Here is a 20,243-nt window from a genome sequence, read left to right on the forward strand (position 1 = left end):
GTGTGGCTACCTACATGAATGCGGCTTTGCCTTCCTCCAGGTCTTTCCCTTTGGTTCCGGAGGTCGACTTGCCGCACAGGCACATGATGAGGCCGCACTTGTTGACAAAGTAGCACGTGACGTCCACGGCAAGGAGCAGCAGGACAAACGCCACCACCAGGATGCCCGCCCACAGCATGATGCCCATGGGGAACGCCGCGTCTTCGTCCAAATCTGCCACAGACAACGGTAACGACAACAGAGTGGCGAGTGTGCAACGGGTTAGTCCATAAATAGCTCAATACACCTGCAAATTGTTTAGAGGAAGAAACGACTCACCTGTTCTTGATGCAGTGTTTTATGTATGTGGGATGCAAAACAGCCCTCAATCACATGTATTCAACATATGTATTTATTTGGAGTTAGATATGATCTTTTAAAATATGTATCTCAGTCATTCTGTATACAGTCACGTTAATGTTAAATAGTGATTGCCAATGGAAAATATAGAATTCCACATAATTGGTCCCACAAAATATTTACGACTCAGAAAGCATCGTCTATCTTTGCCATCAATGTACCATGACAGGCACAGCACTAAAAAACAACTTTTCCACTTCATGGCAAAAGCTACCTAATTAACCTGTGTACCACCTGTTGCCTTTCACACAGCAACATGATGGCATGCACACACGAGTCAGTTAAGTTGAGCTCATCAACGTATTTCAGAATATAGACTGTTGCTGTCATTTATATTCAGTGCTGTGACGTGAAAACTTTCTTATGCGTAAAAAAAAAAAAAAAAAAAGCCTAGGCCGAATAAAGGTTGTGACTCGCTTAACATACTGTGCTTATACATAAATGACACTCTTAAGACATGCGTGCAGCTCTGTGTGAGAAAAAAAAAAAAGCACCCTTCAGTTAACATTGTAGAAAACACGGTTGGGTCGTTTTGAAACATTTTGACATGCAGGAGAAATGTCACATTAAAGCACAACTCATAATACAGCATGTACACTAGTCAAATATAATTAGGCTCTTTCCTGTTAGCTGTTTTTGTTGGCGTGAAGGTTAAGTCGCTCTTTACATAATATACACACTTCAGTGAGCAACGCGGTTGAGCAGTCATTCAAGGGAAAACACTGGAGTTGTTCAAGTGGACCCTGCTCTGGTTAGTTGCTGCCTGCCAACTGTCTACGTCGTCTATTGCGCCATACTGTCAATATGGGGGGGGGGGTATTCCACTGCCTTTGGTTCGGTTATGTCGCGAAGACCCCCACACACACACACACAAACACTCACACTCACACCACTCTCACAGTTTTTGAAAAGTGTGCACGGGGACAGCCGGGCTGGTCTTTCGCGCTTTACGGGAAGCCGCCATCGAAACTACGAGAGCAGCAATGTAGTGATGACAGATAGGATGAGTGAGACCACACAGCACGTCACGGACGGAGAACCCTGAGTGGCTGGCATGACAATGTCCGGAAGCGGGCCGGAGATCAGCAACGTTGGAGGGAGGGGAGGAAAAAAAGAAGGATGAGGGGGGGAAGAGAACGGGGTGGGAAGGGGGGAGAGGAAGAGAGAAAGTGAAAATATGTCGGCTGAAAAAACAAAAGGTGAAAACATCAAAGAAAAAGGGGGGGAAACGGCAACATATTGAAGTGAAAAGCATAAAGCGGGAAGATGGCGTCTGATGAATGAACACGATGGCGTTTGGGGGGGGGGGCATGGACAAGCTTCAGATAGGACCACCTGGTTAGTCAGCTGTTATATAGCACAAACTACTCGCCCTCCTTCCGCTGTTAAGACTGAGCAAGATGGCAATTATTCAGGGGGAGGAGTTTCAAGCCGCCTGGCCCAGTTGTGCCGGAGCAAACTCAAGCTCATTTAGAAAAGCCTGTCAAACCTTCCAGTCAGAAAAATTCTATCGGAAAAGCAGTTTTTCCTCACCGCCGTACGAGGAAATCAATTTTTTCCGGCCCCGTAGATGTATTGAGTCGTCATTTTCACCTTTCAGGGCAAATATAGAAGGTGAGCTTTGAGTGGTGCTCCTTGGTGTGCTTGTTTAGTTGCGGTGTTAGAGCGCGAGCAAGCGGGCGGGCGTGCGAGCTGGCAGACAAGCCGTTAAGAAAAGCCTACCTGGCATGACGGCCGGCTGGACGGACGTCCTGATGGACATGCTCGCCCGCTGCGACTTGCCCTTCTGATTTTCGGCCACCACGGAGATGTCGTACTCCGTGTCCCACTCCAGTCCGCTCAGGATCACGTAGTCGCTGTCGCTGGGCATGCGGATTTCAGGTTTCCACTGTGGCGATTGAATCTAAAGGCACATACATTTGAGCTTGTGAATTGTGGTTGAAGCCACGTTTGGGGACTATTTCAACTTGTTAGCGGGCTCATTAATGCCATTGGTCATGTTCTTGTTGTACCTGCGGATCAGAGATGGCGAAAACACAAGGAGGTAGTGCGTCAAAAGACAGGTTACTCCTTTGCTGCTCCACCACGTATCGGTGTTTGAACGGGTTCGTTTTAGAAAGCACAATATAATCTTATTGCAAGAGTTGCACTGAGGCGACTGGTCATTTATTTGAACAAAGTTAAACCACACTTTTGTTCGGCGTGCATGCACACACTTCTTCGTTGGTTCAGTTGCTTTTTGTTCGTTGCCGGACTTGCCAGATGAGCCTTTGGTGACTAAAAACAGTTTTTTTGCGCTCAAAAGCCCCTCTTAGATGCTTGTAATTGGCGAACAAATCTAACGCCACACTGCAGCCTCTGCCTAAAGTGAGCAGAATGCTGGAGTTTGGGATATGCTTCCTGATTTATTTTTCTATTTAATATTTTAGCAAACATATTTTCTGTTGATATTTATCATGTGTCATCGTTGCCGTCGTCATCCATATTGATATGAAATTATTGCCGAGCACAAGTTTGATGGCAATTTTAGGTTTGACGATTACGATTTAAACACTGTTTAGGTTTTCAAGCATTCTCAAATCAGGCTTTCAAACGTGCATTATGATTTGAAGAAGGGCTGTCACAATGCATTATGACCTGGATTACTACTTTTGCGCATGTGTGTCACAGATGAGGCATACAGCCATCGGGAAAAGCAACAAGTTTCACAGAAAACGACTTGGCAGACCAAGTTTCAAGCAACACTCGGAACATCTTGTTGGTCTTCTCCGAATGCTGTTATAGCTGCACGCTGTCCTCAGTTGTCTGATACGTGAATAGGGCTTAAGTCCAAGCTTGGCCCCATACTCACTGGTTTGAAGCGGACAAGGTAATGGATGATGGGCATTCCGCCGTCATCCTGCTTGATCCAGCTGACTTTCAAGGAGTTGCCTATTGGCTGGAGCGCCACGTCCAACTTGGGAGGACTTGGATTTCCTACAGGCAGGGAGCAACAGCAAAGTTATGAACATTTCCCTGAAAAAAAAAAAAATTCCAGCCAGCGAGGCGGGTTATTGAGAGAGGGAAAGCGTTTCATCTTTAGAAGTTGAGATGGTGGAAAGTTTTACAAAGCGTCTGCTCTCTTTGTTGTCATGGTCCTTTTCAGGTCCTTGGCACTTCTTTAGTAGCTTTGCCTCCAGATGGTGGAGTCACACTCATTACTAAATGACACACGGGTGTGTGCTCATCTGATTCAGTCTGAGTGACACTCAAACAGAATCCAGATGACTGAATGACTAACCCCCCCCCCCCCCCCCACACACACACAGTCTAAGCCTCTTGAGCTTTTTCCCCCCCATTGACTGCAATGTTTACAGCACAACAAATTAGCACTGGATGAGATATTTATGCTACTCAGCCTCAGCTCGTGTCAAGATGTCGATAACGAAGGTTAAATGCAGCAGTTTTAAAAGAAAAACATCTGTGTTAAAAGACGCCAAACAGAACAAGGTTCAACTTTATTTTGTGACTCGGTCCAAGCTGCATGTGACGGCGAGGCAACAATACGGAGAAGCAATGAGTTTGTTAGTCAGCACTCTCGGCATGAATACTAAAAGCTGCTGATTGAGTTATATTTCAGGGTTTGACACCTGTACTATCAATGATTGGATTATTTTTACATTGCCAGTGCAGTAAAATTTGGTTTTAATATGGCATCTGTCTGGAACTTGTATTGGAAAAATAGTTTTGAAATCACCAGTCGTACAATGTTGAAGTTGTTTTTGTCTTCAGATGAGATTAATAGCCGTGCATCCCACTCAGGTAACTGCCTCTCAATAACAATTCAAGCGATGCTGATAAACATCGCCAAGATAACCGGCTCTGGCTCTCATTATTCCTGCCAAGATGGACGCCTACTCGATTGCTTAATGGCATTTCGCTCCAACTTTGCTGCGTGTCCGCTTAGAAGCAATTAATGTGGTGTTTAATAGCGCCATTGGCCGATTAAAGCAATCAGTCTCAACATCAAGTTTACCTTCTGCAGAGCGGAGGGGGAAGGGGGTCGTCACGGTGCCATGCAAGCAGAAGAACAGTCACATGAATTGCACATGTATGCGTGTTTGAACGGGAGGGGAAAAGGACACGATGCGTGAAAACTAGAGCATAGGACACATGACTAGCATGCTAAAATTCTGGAACGGGGCATCAGAGGGTAAGAGGTGTCTCTCGCGTGTGTGAAAAGGGCAGCAGACGTCTTAAACTAGCGCGCTTCAGAGCAATTGATGAGTCATGAGCTGAGGGGAACATAAACAGTCGACGGCACAAAGCTGAACCCAGAGGAGAGATGTTTGCCTTTTTGAAATGGAACATTTGCTTTAATACATCACTCTGACATTTACTAATTCACGCGCTGCTAATTGGATGGTGATTATTATTCCTATTGGGATAACTGTTGGGATGTTGGTGAAACAAGTCATTCTAGGTCAACGCACCCTCCTTTTACAAAGAGATCCCGTAAAATAGCCGCAACTAAATCCACGTTGGCTTTTTACACAGAAACCACCAAAAGCGGCGATTCTGTTGCAACTGTACTTTTTGACACTGCAATACAGCATCCACGAACAGGTAATTGGATAATGTCAGCTTTCTTTCATCGGTCGGTGGCATTTGTACAGAACAGTGACACGGGGGGGGAGAAAAAGTGGACAAATGCCATTCTTGCAGGCCTTGTAAAAGGGGGCTCTAAAACCATGTCTACCAAAAAACAACACACTTGGCTAATGTGTACATTTGATTCAAACAAAGCTGCACAAACTACTCTAAACATCCTGACTATAGAACAAACCTGTGTCTCCTGAGACTAAACCAAAAATGTCATCTTAAGAAAAAGAAAAACACACAATGGTAATTAATCATCTGCACAAACGATATCATGAAAATCATTGGAATATAATGTAATGTTACTCAAATAATATTCAGCCCAATTGGAGATGTGAAAAAAACCTTGCCAATTTGGTTTTAGTAAGCACTTGAACTGTGTGACTGCCTAAAACCAAACAATCCATAATCCTGTTGATTAAATTTCAATGAGTGATTAACTGTTTAGTTTAACGTCTTCTCCTGCCACCAGGGGGGGCTGATAGCTAAATAATCGCATTTGTTCGATGCTCGTGTGTGTTGTAATTGATCTGGCTCAGGTCACATTCATTGTGTGAGCCTAATGAAATGTAAACGTTAATTCAAAATGGAGTGTAGTTGTGTCTACAAAGTAGTGACGAAAAGGAGCCGGCGGGAGCTGAGAGTTTATCCGAGCAACAATAACCATGATGACCTTTCGCTGTGATGTATTGTGATGGTGGTGTGCTTTTTCAAAGCAGGCATTTCCATTCACAAATAAGGATTGATTGATTTGGCTTTTGCCTCTTTCACGTTTCTGTAATTGACTTGGCAACATTGCCATTACTAACAATTGTTTGACAGCTGCGTTTTGGTGTTTGTCCAAGTCTTAGTCCAGATATGAGACAGTACCAACTGTGTTTCTAACTTCTGACCATGAGTCAAGTTTGTGTTTGTCGTGTGAGGAACTTACGGACTGACTCCGTCTTGAAGATCTCCACAGGGCAACTTTCGCCTTCCCCCTTCCCGTTGATGGCAGCCATCTTGACTTCGTAGTTGGTGTCCGGCCTCAAGTGTGTGATGGTCACCTCGCCGATGGAGCCTAGCAGTCAGAGTTTATGTTCAGCAGGGTCGAGAGTGCATTTTGTTCCGAGAGTAGAAACGCCTAACGCGCAACGCTTAAGATCACGGTTGATGCTGACGCTGATATTGGCAAACAAGAACGGTGGAAGTTCAACGTTTGAACACAATCCATTTTGGGATGCTAAGAGGCATGTGAATGTTATCATAAAACCTGCATTAACATTTTAATGTGATTAAGTTAACTTATGACATTCAAAGCAAATGGTGTCCCTCCAATCAAGACGCAATTCATTTTGCGGTCTACATTCTCTTCTTTTATTCTTATACAGTGGAACCACTCGTTACGAATACTTCTTTGTATTCGACGTACAATTCAAATTCCGTACAAAATTTTCAATATGCTCACGGTTTTGGCATGGACGAGCAGATGGATCCGTGTTGGAATTCTTCTCTCACTGACGACGTGCATTAACGCATTGCTGTGATCTGAAAACTCCAGATTTCCGTACACTTGCGTTTGAAGTCCGAAAATCCTTTCATTTACTCTACTGTATTGTAGTTTTATCCATATAATAGGGAACAGCGTGCACGGGGTACCAAATGACGGACCATGTGGCTAATTTGTGGAAGAGATTGCGTTTCTTCGGGTCTGTTGTAAAGACCCCTTACCGTCACTAGAACGCTTTTGTGGTGGAATGTATTTGGAACGCCATCCGACCGGGTATGGACGAGGGCACAGACGGACAGCGAGATGAATGAGGACAAACAGCAAAACCAAATGACAACAGCAGCAACAACACCTGCTACTTCTGTATGTGCCCAGATGGAGGGGGAAGAAAAATCCACTTCATCATACCATCTTTGAGCTCGTAGATTCTCTCCAACCAGCTGCCTCTGCCTTGCATCCTCCACGCTGCTTTATACTTGAGCACGGGGACGCCTCCGGTGGACTCGGGCTCCTCGAACTGAACCAGCGCCGTGGTGGAGAAAGGTGACACCTCATTGATGAATGGAGATGAGGGCACCTCTGTGGCAAAATGGAGGACATGAAGTGATGTGAAAGCCAGAACACACTCAATTGAAATGTAGTTTTTCTGAGACTGACCGGCTTGAATGAGGACAAACTCTTTGGCTTCTGAGCCCATCTCATTGGAAGCAGTGCAGTTGTAACTCCCAAAGTCATTCTCGGATGCCGGCGTCACCTGCAGAGACAAATTGCAATCGTCCATCCCATATATAATAATGTTGCAGTCGGCTACAGCTCAGACCAAGACACTCACGTTCACATTTTCCCATCACATGCCAACCCGCCTCTTAAAGGCTCGGACACAGTCACCACGACACATTAGTGTTTTCAATCAAATTTATGCCTAGAATCTCGACGTAGTTAAAGTGTTTTAACTAAGTCCCTGTAAACTGAAAAGAAATGTCTTCCGAGAGTGTTAACGACCCTGCCAAATTTTTGCGATTAATTAAATCAGCAAGTATATAAATGAAGACTTCAGAATTGTGAAAAATTAAGCGCTGCTGAATATGTGAAACCAGGCCCTGATAAAAATGGATGCAACTTCATCGAAGTAATTTTTTTTAAGCTTCCACACTCCTACATGTTGGAGCTATGAACATATATCTGCTTAAAGCCTCCACCGGGTTGCCTCGGGCTTTTCGTGGTGAGATGCGTTTTTGGGTTGTGGGCAACTTGGAACTGCGCCAGATAGTAACTGATGCAAACGAAAGGATGAGGGAATTATTTTTATATCACGGGTGTGTCTGGAAGGTATCTCCTGTGATGAGCAAGGTTTTATTTCATTCTATTTTTCTTATTTCGTCGCTGTGGGTTTCCATCGGGTGAATTATTCACAGTCCAGAGCTGAAGGAAAACTCATGCAATCTTGATGACGCAAAGAGGCGCCATTGAAGAGCGCGCCAATCTTACTTGGAGGAAGCTAGCCGAAGGCGATCTGAAAATCTTAATGTCGCTCGTGTTGGCGTTGGGCAGCGTCAGTCCGTCCCGCAGCCAGGCGATGGTGATCTGGCTGGGGTGAGCCTGCACCTCACAGCTGATGTTGACGGCGTTGCCTTCCCAGGTGTACACCGCCACTTCGCCGAGGATCTTAGGGGCGTCTTGGGAGAAATATGTCCGATTGTTACACTCGTAATCTCAAAGGTGTAACGATGCTTGAAATGAAAAATGCATGCATGTGCTTTTATAAGTTAGAAATTTAGACGCCAAAGTGTATTATACACTTGGAATGGCGAAATAATGACAAAAACACCAGATGAAAATGATTTGGGTTAATGCAAACATTTCCAGTGACTGAGTTTCCAAATGGCTTGGTTTGATTGAATGGGCTAATCACATTACACTCCGTGTGTTTGTAAGACAGCCTTGAACTGAATCCGTCTTTGATGCAAAATGCATAAATTGTCAACCCAGGTCCTCTAATCATGAGGCTGATACCTGTGTTCAAAGCATGCTTTTGCATCAGAGTGATGCATCAAAGCAGTTCATGTAGAAATGCGGTGCCTTTTTTCTTCCCAGGGTTTTGAAGCATTTTCACCGATATTTCAAGCCGATATTCATTAGTTGAAAAGGGGGGGGGGGGGTCAAAATAAAAAATATATAAATACTCCAAAACTTGACTTAGTTTAACTACCCTTGAGCATGTTTTTATTAAGCAATTTTAGTGATTTACAACATGTTAAAGCTTTTATAGATCTTAGAAAATAGAAAGCTTGATTTTATAAGTCTAACAAAAAGTGCACGGAGCTCCCAGGCTCATCTGCAACTTCACTTTTACTACTCTTTGTGTAACTACTTAGAGACACCTTGTTGCAGTGTGAAACTGCGCACAGTAATTTCTTGCTTTGTTGAGATCTGTGTGAAAGGCACAAACTGATAAATACAGGATTCTTCTGCTTTGTAATACAGATGCTAGTCAGGTGTACCATTGCCGGTTAGACTTGTTACATCGAATAGTAAAATGGATGAAAGGCAGGAAAATGTTTGTCATCTTTGAAAGGCAGAAGGGCCTTACACTCTTGTCGTTAAGCGAACACATCGTCATTTTTTTTTCACCCCGTTTGCAAAAGGATCGGGTTGAAAAATCTCAGGCAGTAATGGAGGCGAGGAGCCGCCACACAGCAAGTTGTCAGATGAAGAGCTCTGGGCGACAGGCTGCATATCTCAAGCGCCTCCGCCAGGTTACCGCCGCATTCGACAGCACGCTGCTGATTGTGCAAATTTGTGTCATGTGCTGACATAAAACGTGATTAACGCTTCTGATGCCGCCTCCCCAAAAACTTTGGGTCAAATCAAAGCTGTCGCAAATGTAACATCTCAACGATGCTGCGAGTAATTTGGCGCTTCAGCACCACATAACATGGTGCCAAGGCTTTACGTTGACGTGAGGTCAGGGGCTTAATTTAGACAAAAGAAGTGTTTTGCCGCCCTCTGACGGCGTTGATTACGCAATCGTTTTTGCTATTTATGGCAAATGAAATGGGGGTCACTGTCCAAAGAATACTTACAGCGGACTTCCAGATATGCCCCCTGTTCGTCTTCCCCAATGGCACTGCGCGCCGAACACAGGTACTGCCCGGCGTCGATGTACTTGACGTACTTTAAGGTGAGCGAGGAAACGCGAGCATCACTTCGCACCACCACGCTCCCATCCTCACTCTGAACAGAAGCAAACAAGAGCCCGGTTAAAGAGACGGCACATCCATCACATGTGTTATTTATATAGCCCGTAATGTCAAGGAGAAATACGCTGAGGAGCTGAAGACATTTGATTACAGGGGAAAAAAGGCAACAGATGTGGAAACACAAGAGCACAGTTGACAGTAGCAGGGAGCTGATCAATAATTCATGACAGGAGGAACCATGTAGAGCTTTCCACTCGCAGTGCTTAGCATCTTGTGACAGCGCAGCTTCACCTTAAGACAGCTTTTACACCGCTTTCATTGAGGGTCATTTGGTTTGTTTATTTTGCGGGGGGGGCAGATTGTCATGATCACCTTTGTGCTGATTTAGCTCCCAATTCTTTCCAAAATGTGTGTCAAATGCAGCAAGGGAAAGAGCGCGTTGCATCCCGAGCCAGGGAAATGACAACTGGCAGCTGGCTAATGAGTCATGTAAATGACTCCCCCCCACTCAAGTGATGCTACCTGCTTTCATCCCCACCTTCAGGGTCAACGACTGCCACTTCCAAACACCCCTGACAAGATAAGACTATTTGTAGTACCGATACCAACCAGCTTCACGATAACGGCAAGTTTCTCTGCAGTCAAGATGGCAAATAATTGCCTCCCGCCAGTCCTGATAATTGTCTTTTATGACTTTGCCCGCATGCGTTCCATTTTATGGAGCTGCAAATGACAGATGATATGAATTGTCTTTGAGGTGATGCCATTCCTCTGATCGCCACGCTTGGTAAAGCTCAAGCCGTCAATCCGTAATGTTGAATTTAATTAATGGATATGAGATGTAATGTTTATGTATTTATTTTGGGGGTGGGTTGTTCATTTTCCATGGTGGCACAGCAGCAAAACCCCTCAAGCAGCTTTTTTTTCTTTGAATGGCTCAGGTCCAAGCTGCAGGCAAAACAATGCCACGGATGCTTTTACACATGCTGATTGAGGAGGCAGCCTGGGCGGCCATGTAAAGAGAGACCTTGCTAGTTTGTATTCCGACTGAATAGGCTACGCATGTCTGCAGCATTCATTATGCATCGCGGGTAGAGGGACTGGAGCAACGCTTATATAACACAATGGCCTTTTATTCTGACCCCGGTGCAGAAAACATTCTCTGCCGGACTCCGCAACTTGGCAACGCGGCCTTTGCACAAATCTAAATTTGGAACTCATTTAGTACATATTGATTCTTTGTTTTGAGCAACTTTTTTTTTTTTTCATTAGACACGTCTGTTCAAGACAAATCAAATCAGCAAAGGTCTGTCTTGATATCGTGGGAAGGAGCAGATCTACTCAACTACCGAGAGGCCCGGGCTTCTGTTTGGGGTAACGCTTGTTCTTGGGGCTGGAGTTGATCCTGACTTTGGGCGAGAGGCATTGCAAATCAATCACAGGGCTGCCTTTATTTACTCATATGAATATATTTCCACAAGTAATGCTACTGGCAAGATAATTGGTTAATTAACCAATAAGAATTCCCCCGATTGATCCCATGGCTGCGAAACATTCTTATCAATTATTCTTATCAATGCGTTAATGGAATCCAAACAGTAGTTCAGAACATTCTTAGAGTAATGCATATCTTAAATTTAAAAACACTATTTACAACAACTCATCCCCCCCCCAGAGTCAACAAGTTCTATTTAAAAGTAAAAACGCAGTAGCATCACTCGTCAGGGTTTGGACCAAAACATCATCAAGACTATTAGTACGGTACCTCCATTAAATAAGCTAACGCTACAGCACATGTTCTTTCTGTAACAGCGTCGCAGGCAGAAACATTCCGGGAATGTCGGAGCGTGAAATCGGGAATGCACTACGGGACACGTTAACTTCACGTGTCACCAAACCTTAACCGGCCCGGCGCATGTAAGAAGGAAGCGCGCTCCCTCTGCAGCTTGTCCGCCGAGCCAGACGCATTCGGTGCTAACATGCTCGGCACGCACGCGACACTGTTCCACACCCATAAGTCTTCTCCACACTCCCTGACTTCTATTATGGGATGTCTGCGCACACATCTTCACAGTGCGAGTGCTCTCATTCTGCGGCTGATGACTTTCATCCCCCCCCCCCCCACCCCTTAATGTAATCCAATCACAGTCTTGTCGATATAACATGGTTAAATTCACATCTTTCAAGCACTCCTCGGTCGAAAGAAAGCAAACCTCCCGTGGGTGTGCGGCTTCAACAGACACACGGACCAAGTGCACACAAACCTTGATGACAAATGTTCCCTCGTCCCCTCTCGATTCTCAACTGATTTTTCATTCAAGTACTCTTTGGACATCACATGATCTTTACTGAATGGATGCCATTCCACAAAAACAGGAGTAAGACAAAAGTCTTTACAGGGCCCTGAGCATTATTTCATTTGTTTGTTTGACGTGTGGGGAAAAAAAAAAAAAAAAAATCCTTGCTCTTGGGGGAGCCCCAAGCAAACGCGTATTTTGCTTATGCTCCGAGTCTAAATAATTGTTAACACAGCAGTGAGTTTATCAGCACTACTTTGAGATCATTCTGTTTTGATATTCAGTCAAAGTGGTGATGATTTGGGGCTTGATTCTGTGTTTACCACATAAATAAATATGAACTCATTAGGCAAAAGCAAGTTGCTGGCAGATTTTTTCTTTTGGCGTTTTTATTCCTTTCACCAACAATCGCTGGCTGTGATGCATCGAGGCAGTCGTAACGAGATGGAAAAGATATTGGCACAGCACTGGAAGAGATACGACGGCGTGCCCAAGTTGGATTTTTCTTAGTGAAGTCAACTCACTGCCCATTTCATAGACGCTGTAAAAGGCGGCGCAACACCACTGATAAGAGAAATGAGATGGAGTTGCGCTAACGTTTTAAAGATTAAAAACGGCATAATGTGCGCCATGAAAATGGGCTTATCTTGGGTAAAATTGAGAAAAACAACAAAACAACTCTTTTTAAATAGCTCCCTTGTGTGTGGTGACTAAAAACTCAGAAACTGCTGTGGGGGAAAAAAAAAAGCACAAGTCAGTTGTGTGGAGTCATAACATGTAATTTGTTGCGTCATTTTTAAAAAAGTTTTTTTAACTATGGCACTCTCAGTACTTCTTCAGTGTGTCATTGGTTTGTGTTGGTCCCAACGTACATAGTTTTGTGGTCACGAATGGCGTTCAAATAACTACCGTAGTGTAAGAACACGTGGTCACAAGGTTTCCGCCATACTTTTTTATTTTTTTTTTTTCTTTTGTTTTTTGTAAAAAAAAAAAAAGAAAAAAAAAATGGCAAGATGTCTTGTACAGTGCAAGCTTTTAGAAACTCAAAGCAATAACACTCCCGATCTGCTCTGCAACATTTGGGCAACATCAGTTTAACACATCATGTCAGAACTTCAAAATAAAATCAGTATAGTAGCACAAGATCGCCTCACTTTCATTGGCAAGCACAATATAATTTGAGAGTGGTTAAACATTTAATATCAGTGTTACTTTGAAAGCCTGACCTTTGACAGGATGTGTAACGCCGATATCCCAACTTGGCCGATCTTTCCGATCAGATCGGGATGTTTTTCGTCTGCTGAACATTTTTTTGACAACAAATCATAACATTGCCCGTGACAGCCATTTGGTAAAGAATGTGAGGAAGACGACAGAATTGAAAAAAAAAAAAAAAAAAAAGACTCATAGCAAAACACAAAAATAGTCCTCTCTCTTCCCTCCTTGCTCTCTTCGATACGCCATCAAAAGTCTTCAATAAACGTAATGTTAAATATTTTTTATTATCCACTTTATCAATCATTTATTCTTATTTCAACACAGTTGTTTTTTGTAGAATACAACTATAGTTATTCTCCAAAATATGTAAGTAATATATGTATGATTCAGTTTCATTCAGACTTTCTGGAATGGATTAATCACAAAGAAAAAAACCCCACAACGATCCACTGTTTATATCATCGACTGAAATGGCCTCACACAGCGAAAAAGTTACACCGCCCCCTTTGTGCGCCTACTCTTCTTCCCAACTTTTATTTGAAGGATTTTCATCTGCATCCATCCATAATCACATTCGACTCCCCTGCCATGGGAGATGGATGAGTGTACGAAAGAAAAAAAAAAGTCATGCATTTAGAATACCTTGTGCTGCTCAGGACGTGTCCATGATGCCTGTAGAGGACAGAGAGAACAACAAACAACAACAAAAAAAAGAAGCATAGTAATTCTTAGAAGGCAATCCTCATGCGGGTTTAAAAAAACAAACAAACAAAAAAAAGCTTATGTGCTACAAACGGCATGTAAGTATAAAGTGCTGTGTGCGAGTTTTTTTTCTTTCCGTATTTAACACATGAGCTTTAAAGTTGGATTTGGTTAAAACAGTCTGGGCATCCGAAGCAGTTATATGCTTGATGTCGACTATTGTGTGACAGTAAAGGCTTGGATTTGAAATAGTTTCAGTAATCCTTAGTGTGTCCTCTTTGGATCAACACTGCATCTAAAGCTCCGTTGAGAAGCACGTCTCCTGGTGTCATGATAGCACAAATGCTTTCAGTTTATCGTGCGGCAGCTTTAAAAAAAAAAAAAGCGGCGTTGAGATGATCGATTCGCCATTGATTTCATTGTGGCTTTTGTCATCAGACCCGATGATAGCACTCAGATTAAGTAAGACGTGCCCATATTTTCCATTCAAAAGGCAACTTAAAGCGGAATAGTTCATTTCCGTCTTTTTCTCTAAGCAGTAAATGTTGCCCATGATTTGAGTTAATCCTGGCAGCTATGGATTGTATTCAGTCAAGATTTCATTCTGAGAACATGCTGGCTAATTTAGCCGCATTATAGAACAAAATGATTTGCAGTTCAATTTACAAGTGTTGAAGGAATTAAATACGGTATTTCTGCAAATAGTGCCAAAGGGCAGCTGTATGATTATAGAAACACACTTTAAAGACAAAAGCTCAGATGCACAAAATATTGATATGCCATGAAGAGAGCTTGGTCCACACTTGATTTCATCCGACAGTGTTTTGGTTAGCAACACGCTTCTTGTGTGAACAATTACCTTCGCCAAATGAGGTAATTGCAGATAATTCCATTTTTTTCCCCTCATTTGTTTGTCTGTTTTCTGAGGCATCTTGTTGCGAGAGGCCTAAGCGATTGGGGTACGTCTACTACAGGGATGGCCACTATTGGCAGAAATACGTTTGTTCCATTATGAAGTGACAAAATGCAACGTAACTATCCATATTTTGCAACCCGCTCACAAGAAAGGCGTTTGTGCTACCCAGCACAATATACTAGGTCCTTTTGGAATGACAAAGACACAGCTCAGCAAGACAAGAAGCTATATAGAAAGCATGCTCGGAGGGGAGCGTGTTAGACATGAATGATGATGAGGTGCGATGGCTTGTGTAACAAATAGAATGGCAAACAGCTCTTTCATCAGGTAAAACAGCAAGGAAACTTCTTCTGAAGCGAACATAATCTGCTGGAATAATTGGAAGGGGGGAGGAAAAACGGCAAATGAAACCATCAATGAACTCACAGCCCGAGTCCATCTTTCATTAGTCGCGCATTATAAATGCAGTGCAGCGGTGTAGGGGAACTGCACTCTTTAATTGAGTCCTTTAACCCAAAACGAAGATATCTGGGCCGCCACACAAATATATCTGTAAATCTAATGAAGTGTTTAACGCTGTGTGTCAGTGGGACTCCTATAAACAGCAATGAAAAATCAATAGTTGACACTGTGCAAAAGTTTTCGACCAGTGCAAGCTTTCTCACTTTAACTACCTTATTCCACCGCCATCATTCTGACACATTAAATGAGTAAAATGAGGGACAGATAAAGGTCTTTACAATGACATTAATTAGTCCATCATCAATTCCAGTCCATTTAGCTTTAAGAGAGGCAGCTCCCTGCAAGTCCTCAAGTAGAAGGGAAGGTCATAGTAAATATAAATCTGCGACTGCCACTCGCCAGTCTTGTAAACCGTGGTTGTAATCTAATATAGACACAAAAATAATCATATGACGACAAGTATGTATTAGTGGTGAAAGGACATTTTGTTTGGGGGTTTTTTGAGCGATATTTGACCGACGATACATTTCGATATGAGGGCTAACGATTAGACACAAAGCGATAGATTGCTTTTTTTTTTAAACGATACAATTGAATACAAGAAAGACGATTTCACTATGGCATTTCGATACAATAACAATGGCTTTTCTGCAAGTAAACCTGTACTATTGACAAAGGTTTAAATATTATATATAAATATGATGTTTGGCAGCAAGACACTTCTCTGCATGCGCTCAATATTCCTCATTCACTAACCATGCATACACACCAGTATGTGCACAAAACGTACTTACGCAATAATTATTTAAGTACCAGGAGTTTTCTGAGAGCTTTTTTGCTGTTATTTGTGATGCTGGTCCAGATGCGTCATCAAATTGTCATCGTCCCATTACGCTCTGCATTTGCAAAAGGCTAATCATGGCAACTAGGTTGTCAAGACAATATCCTTTCTTGCTAAATCCAAAGTATTTCCACACTTATTAAAAAAATCTACTCTTCCTCGAATTAAAAAAATCTACTCTTCCTCATCGTCACGAGCTATGTCGAGTGCTTAAAGTGAACTTCATTGTAGAGGTGTGGATTTAATCAGAATTTTACTTTGAAGTAGTGATGGGTAAATGAAGCTTCAAATCTACTTCATGAACCAGTTGTAGTACTGTTGGACTCCAGTAGATGGCACTCTCTGTTCAACAGTGGGCTGAAAGCACACTGACTTGACATATTTTAAACCCTTTATTTAAACCAGTAGTGCCATCTTCAGGAATCAAAAATACAACTGGTTCATAAAGCAAATTTGAAGCTTCATTTTCCCATCACTACTTTGAAGTACAGTTGTGGCAGCCAATAGAAAAAAATAGTTTCATAAAACATGATTACATTGTTTATATATCTATATCGTTTTCCTCTATAAGTGGTATCATCATCATCAGAAGAAGACATTATGTCAAAAACAATATGTTCACGATAGCATTGCTTAAACACCCAATCCAAATGTGGCTTCAGGCAGCAGGTTGTTGTAGAATGGTGAGCTATAAGAGTGTTGTTGGCAGCAGGCAGTCTGTCCTGTAACATCGCCGTGAAACCTTGCACATTAGCGCAAACAGCAGTTCGCCGCATTGTCACTGCCGCGCTGCAGAAGAGCTATGGCCCTAATCTAGCAGGCGGCCTAATAGTGTGGAACATCAGCACCGGCTCTGCACTGCATCACTGTCATGTGTGTGATGCATGTTTGTTGGGATGGGGGACAACAAAAAAAAACCCAAAACAAAACAAAGATGCAGTAATTTTACAAAAAGAATCACAGTGTCAGCTCCATCGGGGCTCATTTTCATCTCCAACGGCAATTACACAAAAAGAATAATCATGATAACAGATGTACACACACTGGCCGCTTCTTGTTAATAGCCGTTGGTGTCCACATTGTAACTTGCAAAATAAGTGGAAAAAAAAAAAAAACTAAACAATTTTACTTTATCACCAGTTGACACTTTTTTCCCCAATGCCGAACGTCCCAGGATACAGAATTACGTGCAATTTATGTGATGTGTTTTCACAAATCAGGCTCACATGAAGCTCGTCAGTAAAAAATTCCTAAATAAACAACATCACGTTAAAATCCGCAGGGTCCCTGCATTGTTATAACACAAAGAACCAGCCCTCATAAATGTGACCCTGACGGTGTTCCGAGGCTCCTGACTGAAACAGACCATCTTGAATGTTGTCGTTACGATGCAACAACCTTCCATCGTCGCAGGAGCCCTTTATTTCTAGAAGAGGCAACAACTGCACAATTATAGCTCGTCTCTGAAGTCCTTCCAAATTGCTGCCACATTAATGGGCTTCCGCCTTTTATTAGCAAGCAAACTTCCCGAGTATGTACTATTTAATTAGCTTTCTGAATGCTGGAGAGAACGGATAGGAATATGTGTGTGTAGGTTTACGTGTCAGTGAGACAAAACCGGTTTGGTAATACACAACCGTGCTATCATTTTGTGCTTAAAAAGTGAATCTAGCACTCGCAAAGAACACGGAAAGCCTTCAATAATTAACTACAAATTAATTTGCCTGAGCGTTATCCAACTGTGCCTGTTTAATTTGCTTTTAAACTCATCAAAACAAAGCGCTTATAGCTGTATGAACAACACAACGCAACTATCCACGCAGACGAGACCTACCGACGTCTGGGCATCGTAGTTTTACGTCACAATGTCAATTTACATAATCGCTGCTTTTATATTGTGCGATCTTGTAAGCTCCTTCCTAATCCTGATAGGGAGTGTCTGTTATCAGACAATGCCGACGCTGAACTGTGGTGTGCATGTCTAGTAAAAATGCATTTCTGGGCGCTAAGTTTTACAGTGGAGGTCTGCCGTGAGAAGAGTCGAGCGAGGCCAGACAAAGACGTCTTTAAGCGAGAGAAACAATGAATCTGTCAGAGCGCAGCAGCTGTAACCCGAGTTGCTTTAGTTTTTTTTTTTCCTTTAACAAAAGCGGCATTACAACCAGAGCCACTGTTGGGGGGGGGAGACTTCCCGTCCGCTAACTGGGAATGCTCTTCTCGCCACATTCAGATGAGTTAGGAACATATGAATGAATAAAGGCGTGTTTTATGTCACTCGGGTTAACCAGAAGGGAAATGACCGCTGGAGCATTGTAAATTCCAACCAGCCCGATGGGTCTGCATGAGAGGCCACACCCTCTGAACCTTATTACTGCCGAGACAAATGTTTAACGTCCATCTTGCTGCGATTTGAGAAACATGAGAATCGATATGCTTGCAAGATGAACAGCCTCAGGACCGGACTCGCAAAGGGGCGGGGAAGGCAATTGTTGTTTTACAGCACGGAAACATCTTCTAAAACATCTGCCCCAATTCCATTCCATTGTACAATTGTGACTTGGATTTGTGTGTCTTAGTTTGGGTTCCCACATCAAAATAGTAACTCGGAAAACTGTCTTCTAAATATTAATGCATCCTTTTCTCTGCGTAGTAGCAAATCTGCTTCAGAAACAGTACCGCGGGAGACATCGAAAATCACACGGCTTTGAACACATCATTCGGAACGAGGTGCACTGACAAATAACAGTGGAGGAGAAACAGCGTCTTGAATTTGATTTGAAGGCAGCAGAGTGGAGACAGAAGTATATTGTTGCAGCTTCCAGAGCTTAAGCACAGTTGGGAAAGCTAACATTACTGCATGCTTATTTTATTCTTTGTATCATTTCTTGCCTCGTATCCTCGCTTTAAGTTGTTGAGGCGACGACTAATCTGCTTGTGAAAAGCGTGACGAGCGTTACATGTAGTCCTGGTTTTACGAATGGGGAAAATAACATGAGCGAGTGGCTGATATCAGCCTTATCTTTTGCGACGTACTATAAAAGGCTTTTGCACATGGGTTGACCAAGAGTTTCATGTTACCTGCTCAGTGAAGCACTGAAATGAAAGGTGCCACTGTGGTGTATAAATAAAGTGCTGTGTTGATATTGATACCATTCAGTGGAAAAGAAGCTTAGAAATAGCTCAGAATAAAGTCAAAACCTTGAAAACCAGGATTTTAGTTTTTAATCAACCAATATGATAGCTGAATAATGCGAATGGAATACCTTTTAGTTTTTTTCTACACAAATCACAGCAACAGTTTTCATCAAGACGAGCTGTAATTGTAACCAAACGGGTAGGACCTCGAACTCGCTTGAGGTTTACCACATCTTCCCCATGTTGAATCATGAAAACTCCTCCAAACAGGCAGCTAATTAGTTTCAGTGTTCAATGCAATGCACAGATGCACTGGCTTTTCAGCGTACTAAAATCAACCCACACTCTCTAAAATGAGCCAAATTGGATGCGCCTTCATTGGATGAAATACAGCTGTTGTGATGAATGCAGATGGCGTGACAGACGGACATCAGATGAACACAACGAGACAACCAAACAATTAGCAGCCATTTCTCACTGCGGCGCTTTCTCACCCCTGATGAATATTTCCAACTTTCTTTTTTTCCATTCTGCGACTCGACTAAATAGGGTCATTCATAGGGCTGCTAATCGTTTCTTTGAGGTCGTACTCGAGATGCGCAAAACACACTGTCGCCACTGTGCGTGAACAACCGCATGCGACTGCACTGATCGCTGCCCGTTGTTCTTGTTTCGTGCAATTGATTCCCTCGGCGGCCACATGCAGATGTAATCTTTGCAGTGGCGGCAAATGTTTTTAAAGCCATAAATATTGCCATCTTGGCAGCGCGTCGGGTCTTAAACACTGGTCACTTGAACTCGATAAAATGGGAGGTGTGAAGCGTTCGTGTGACTGCGCCTCTGCACCGTGGGCAGAGGGAAAACGGGCCTAATATCGTGACGTGCGTCATATGGCGGCAGTGTTCTTTTTGCGTTTGGAGTGCGGTGTGCCGCTTGCAATCTATTT

At 43.0% G+C, this 20,243-nt stretch overlaps 1 protein-coding gene across 4 annotated transcripts in view; it reads right to left on the reverse strand.

Annotated features, from left to right (window-relative positions):
• Positions 1-20,243, reverse strand: part of ncam1b (neural cell adhesion molecule 1b) — a 62,603-nt gene that overhangs the window by 6,622 nt on the left and 35,738 nt on the right. For 2 of the 4 annotated variants that reach the window (XM_088301519.1, XM_088301518.1), the window contains 9 exons: positions 13,884-13,913; positions 9,610-9,760; positions 8,015-8,202; positions 7,184-7,280; positions 6,935-7,105; positions 5,969-6,097; positions 3,251-3,375; positions 2,122-2,302; positions 15-213 (listed from right to left, as the gene is read on the reverse strand). In XM_088301519.1, coding sequence (XP_088157645.1) covers positions 15-213; positions 2,122-2,302; positions 3,251-3,375; positions 5,969-6,097; positions 6,935-7,105; positions 7,184-7,280; positions 8,015-8,202; positions 9,610-9,760; positions 13,884-13,913 — 1,271 coding nt within the window. Of the gene's footprint in view, positions 1-14; positions 214-2,121; positions 2,303-3,250; positions 3,376-4,414; positions 4,418-5,224; positions 5,258-5,968; positions 6,098-6,934; positions 7,106-7,183; positions 7,281-8,014; positions 8,203-9,609; positions 9,761-13,883; positions 13,914-20,243 lie in introns of all 4 variants that reach the window. The other 2 variants (XM_088301521.1, XM_088301520.1) reach the window with 2 other exon arrangements.

This window comes from Idiotropiscis lumnitzeri, chromosome 7 (assembly GCF_059441095.1).
Source record: "Idiotropiscis lumnitzeri isolate Australia: NSW breed Sydney's pygmy pipehorse chromosome 7, RoL_Ilum_1.0, whole genome shotgun sequence".
Classification (NCBI taxonomy): domain Eukaryota; kingdom Metazoa; phylum Chordata; class Actinopteri; order Syngnathiformes; family Syngnathidae; genus Idiotropiscis; species Idiotropiscis lumnitzeri.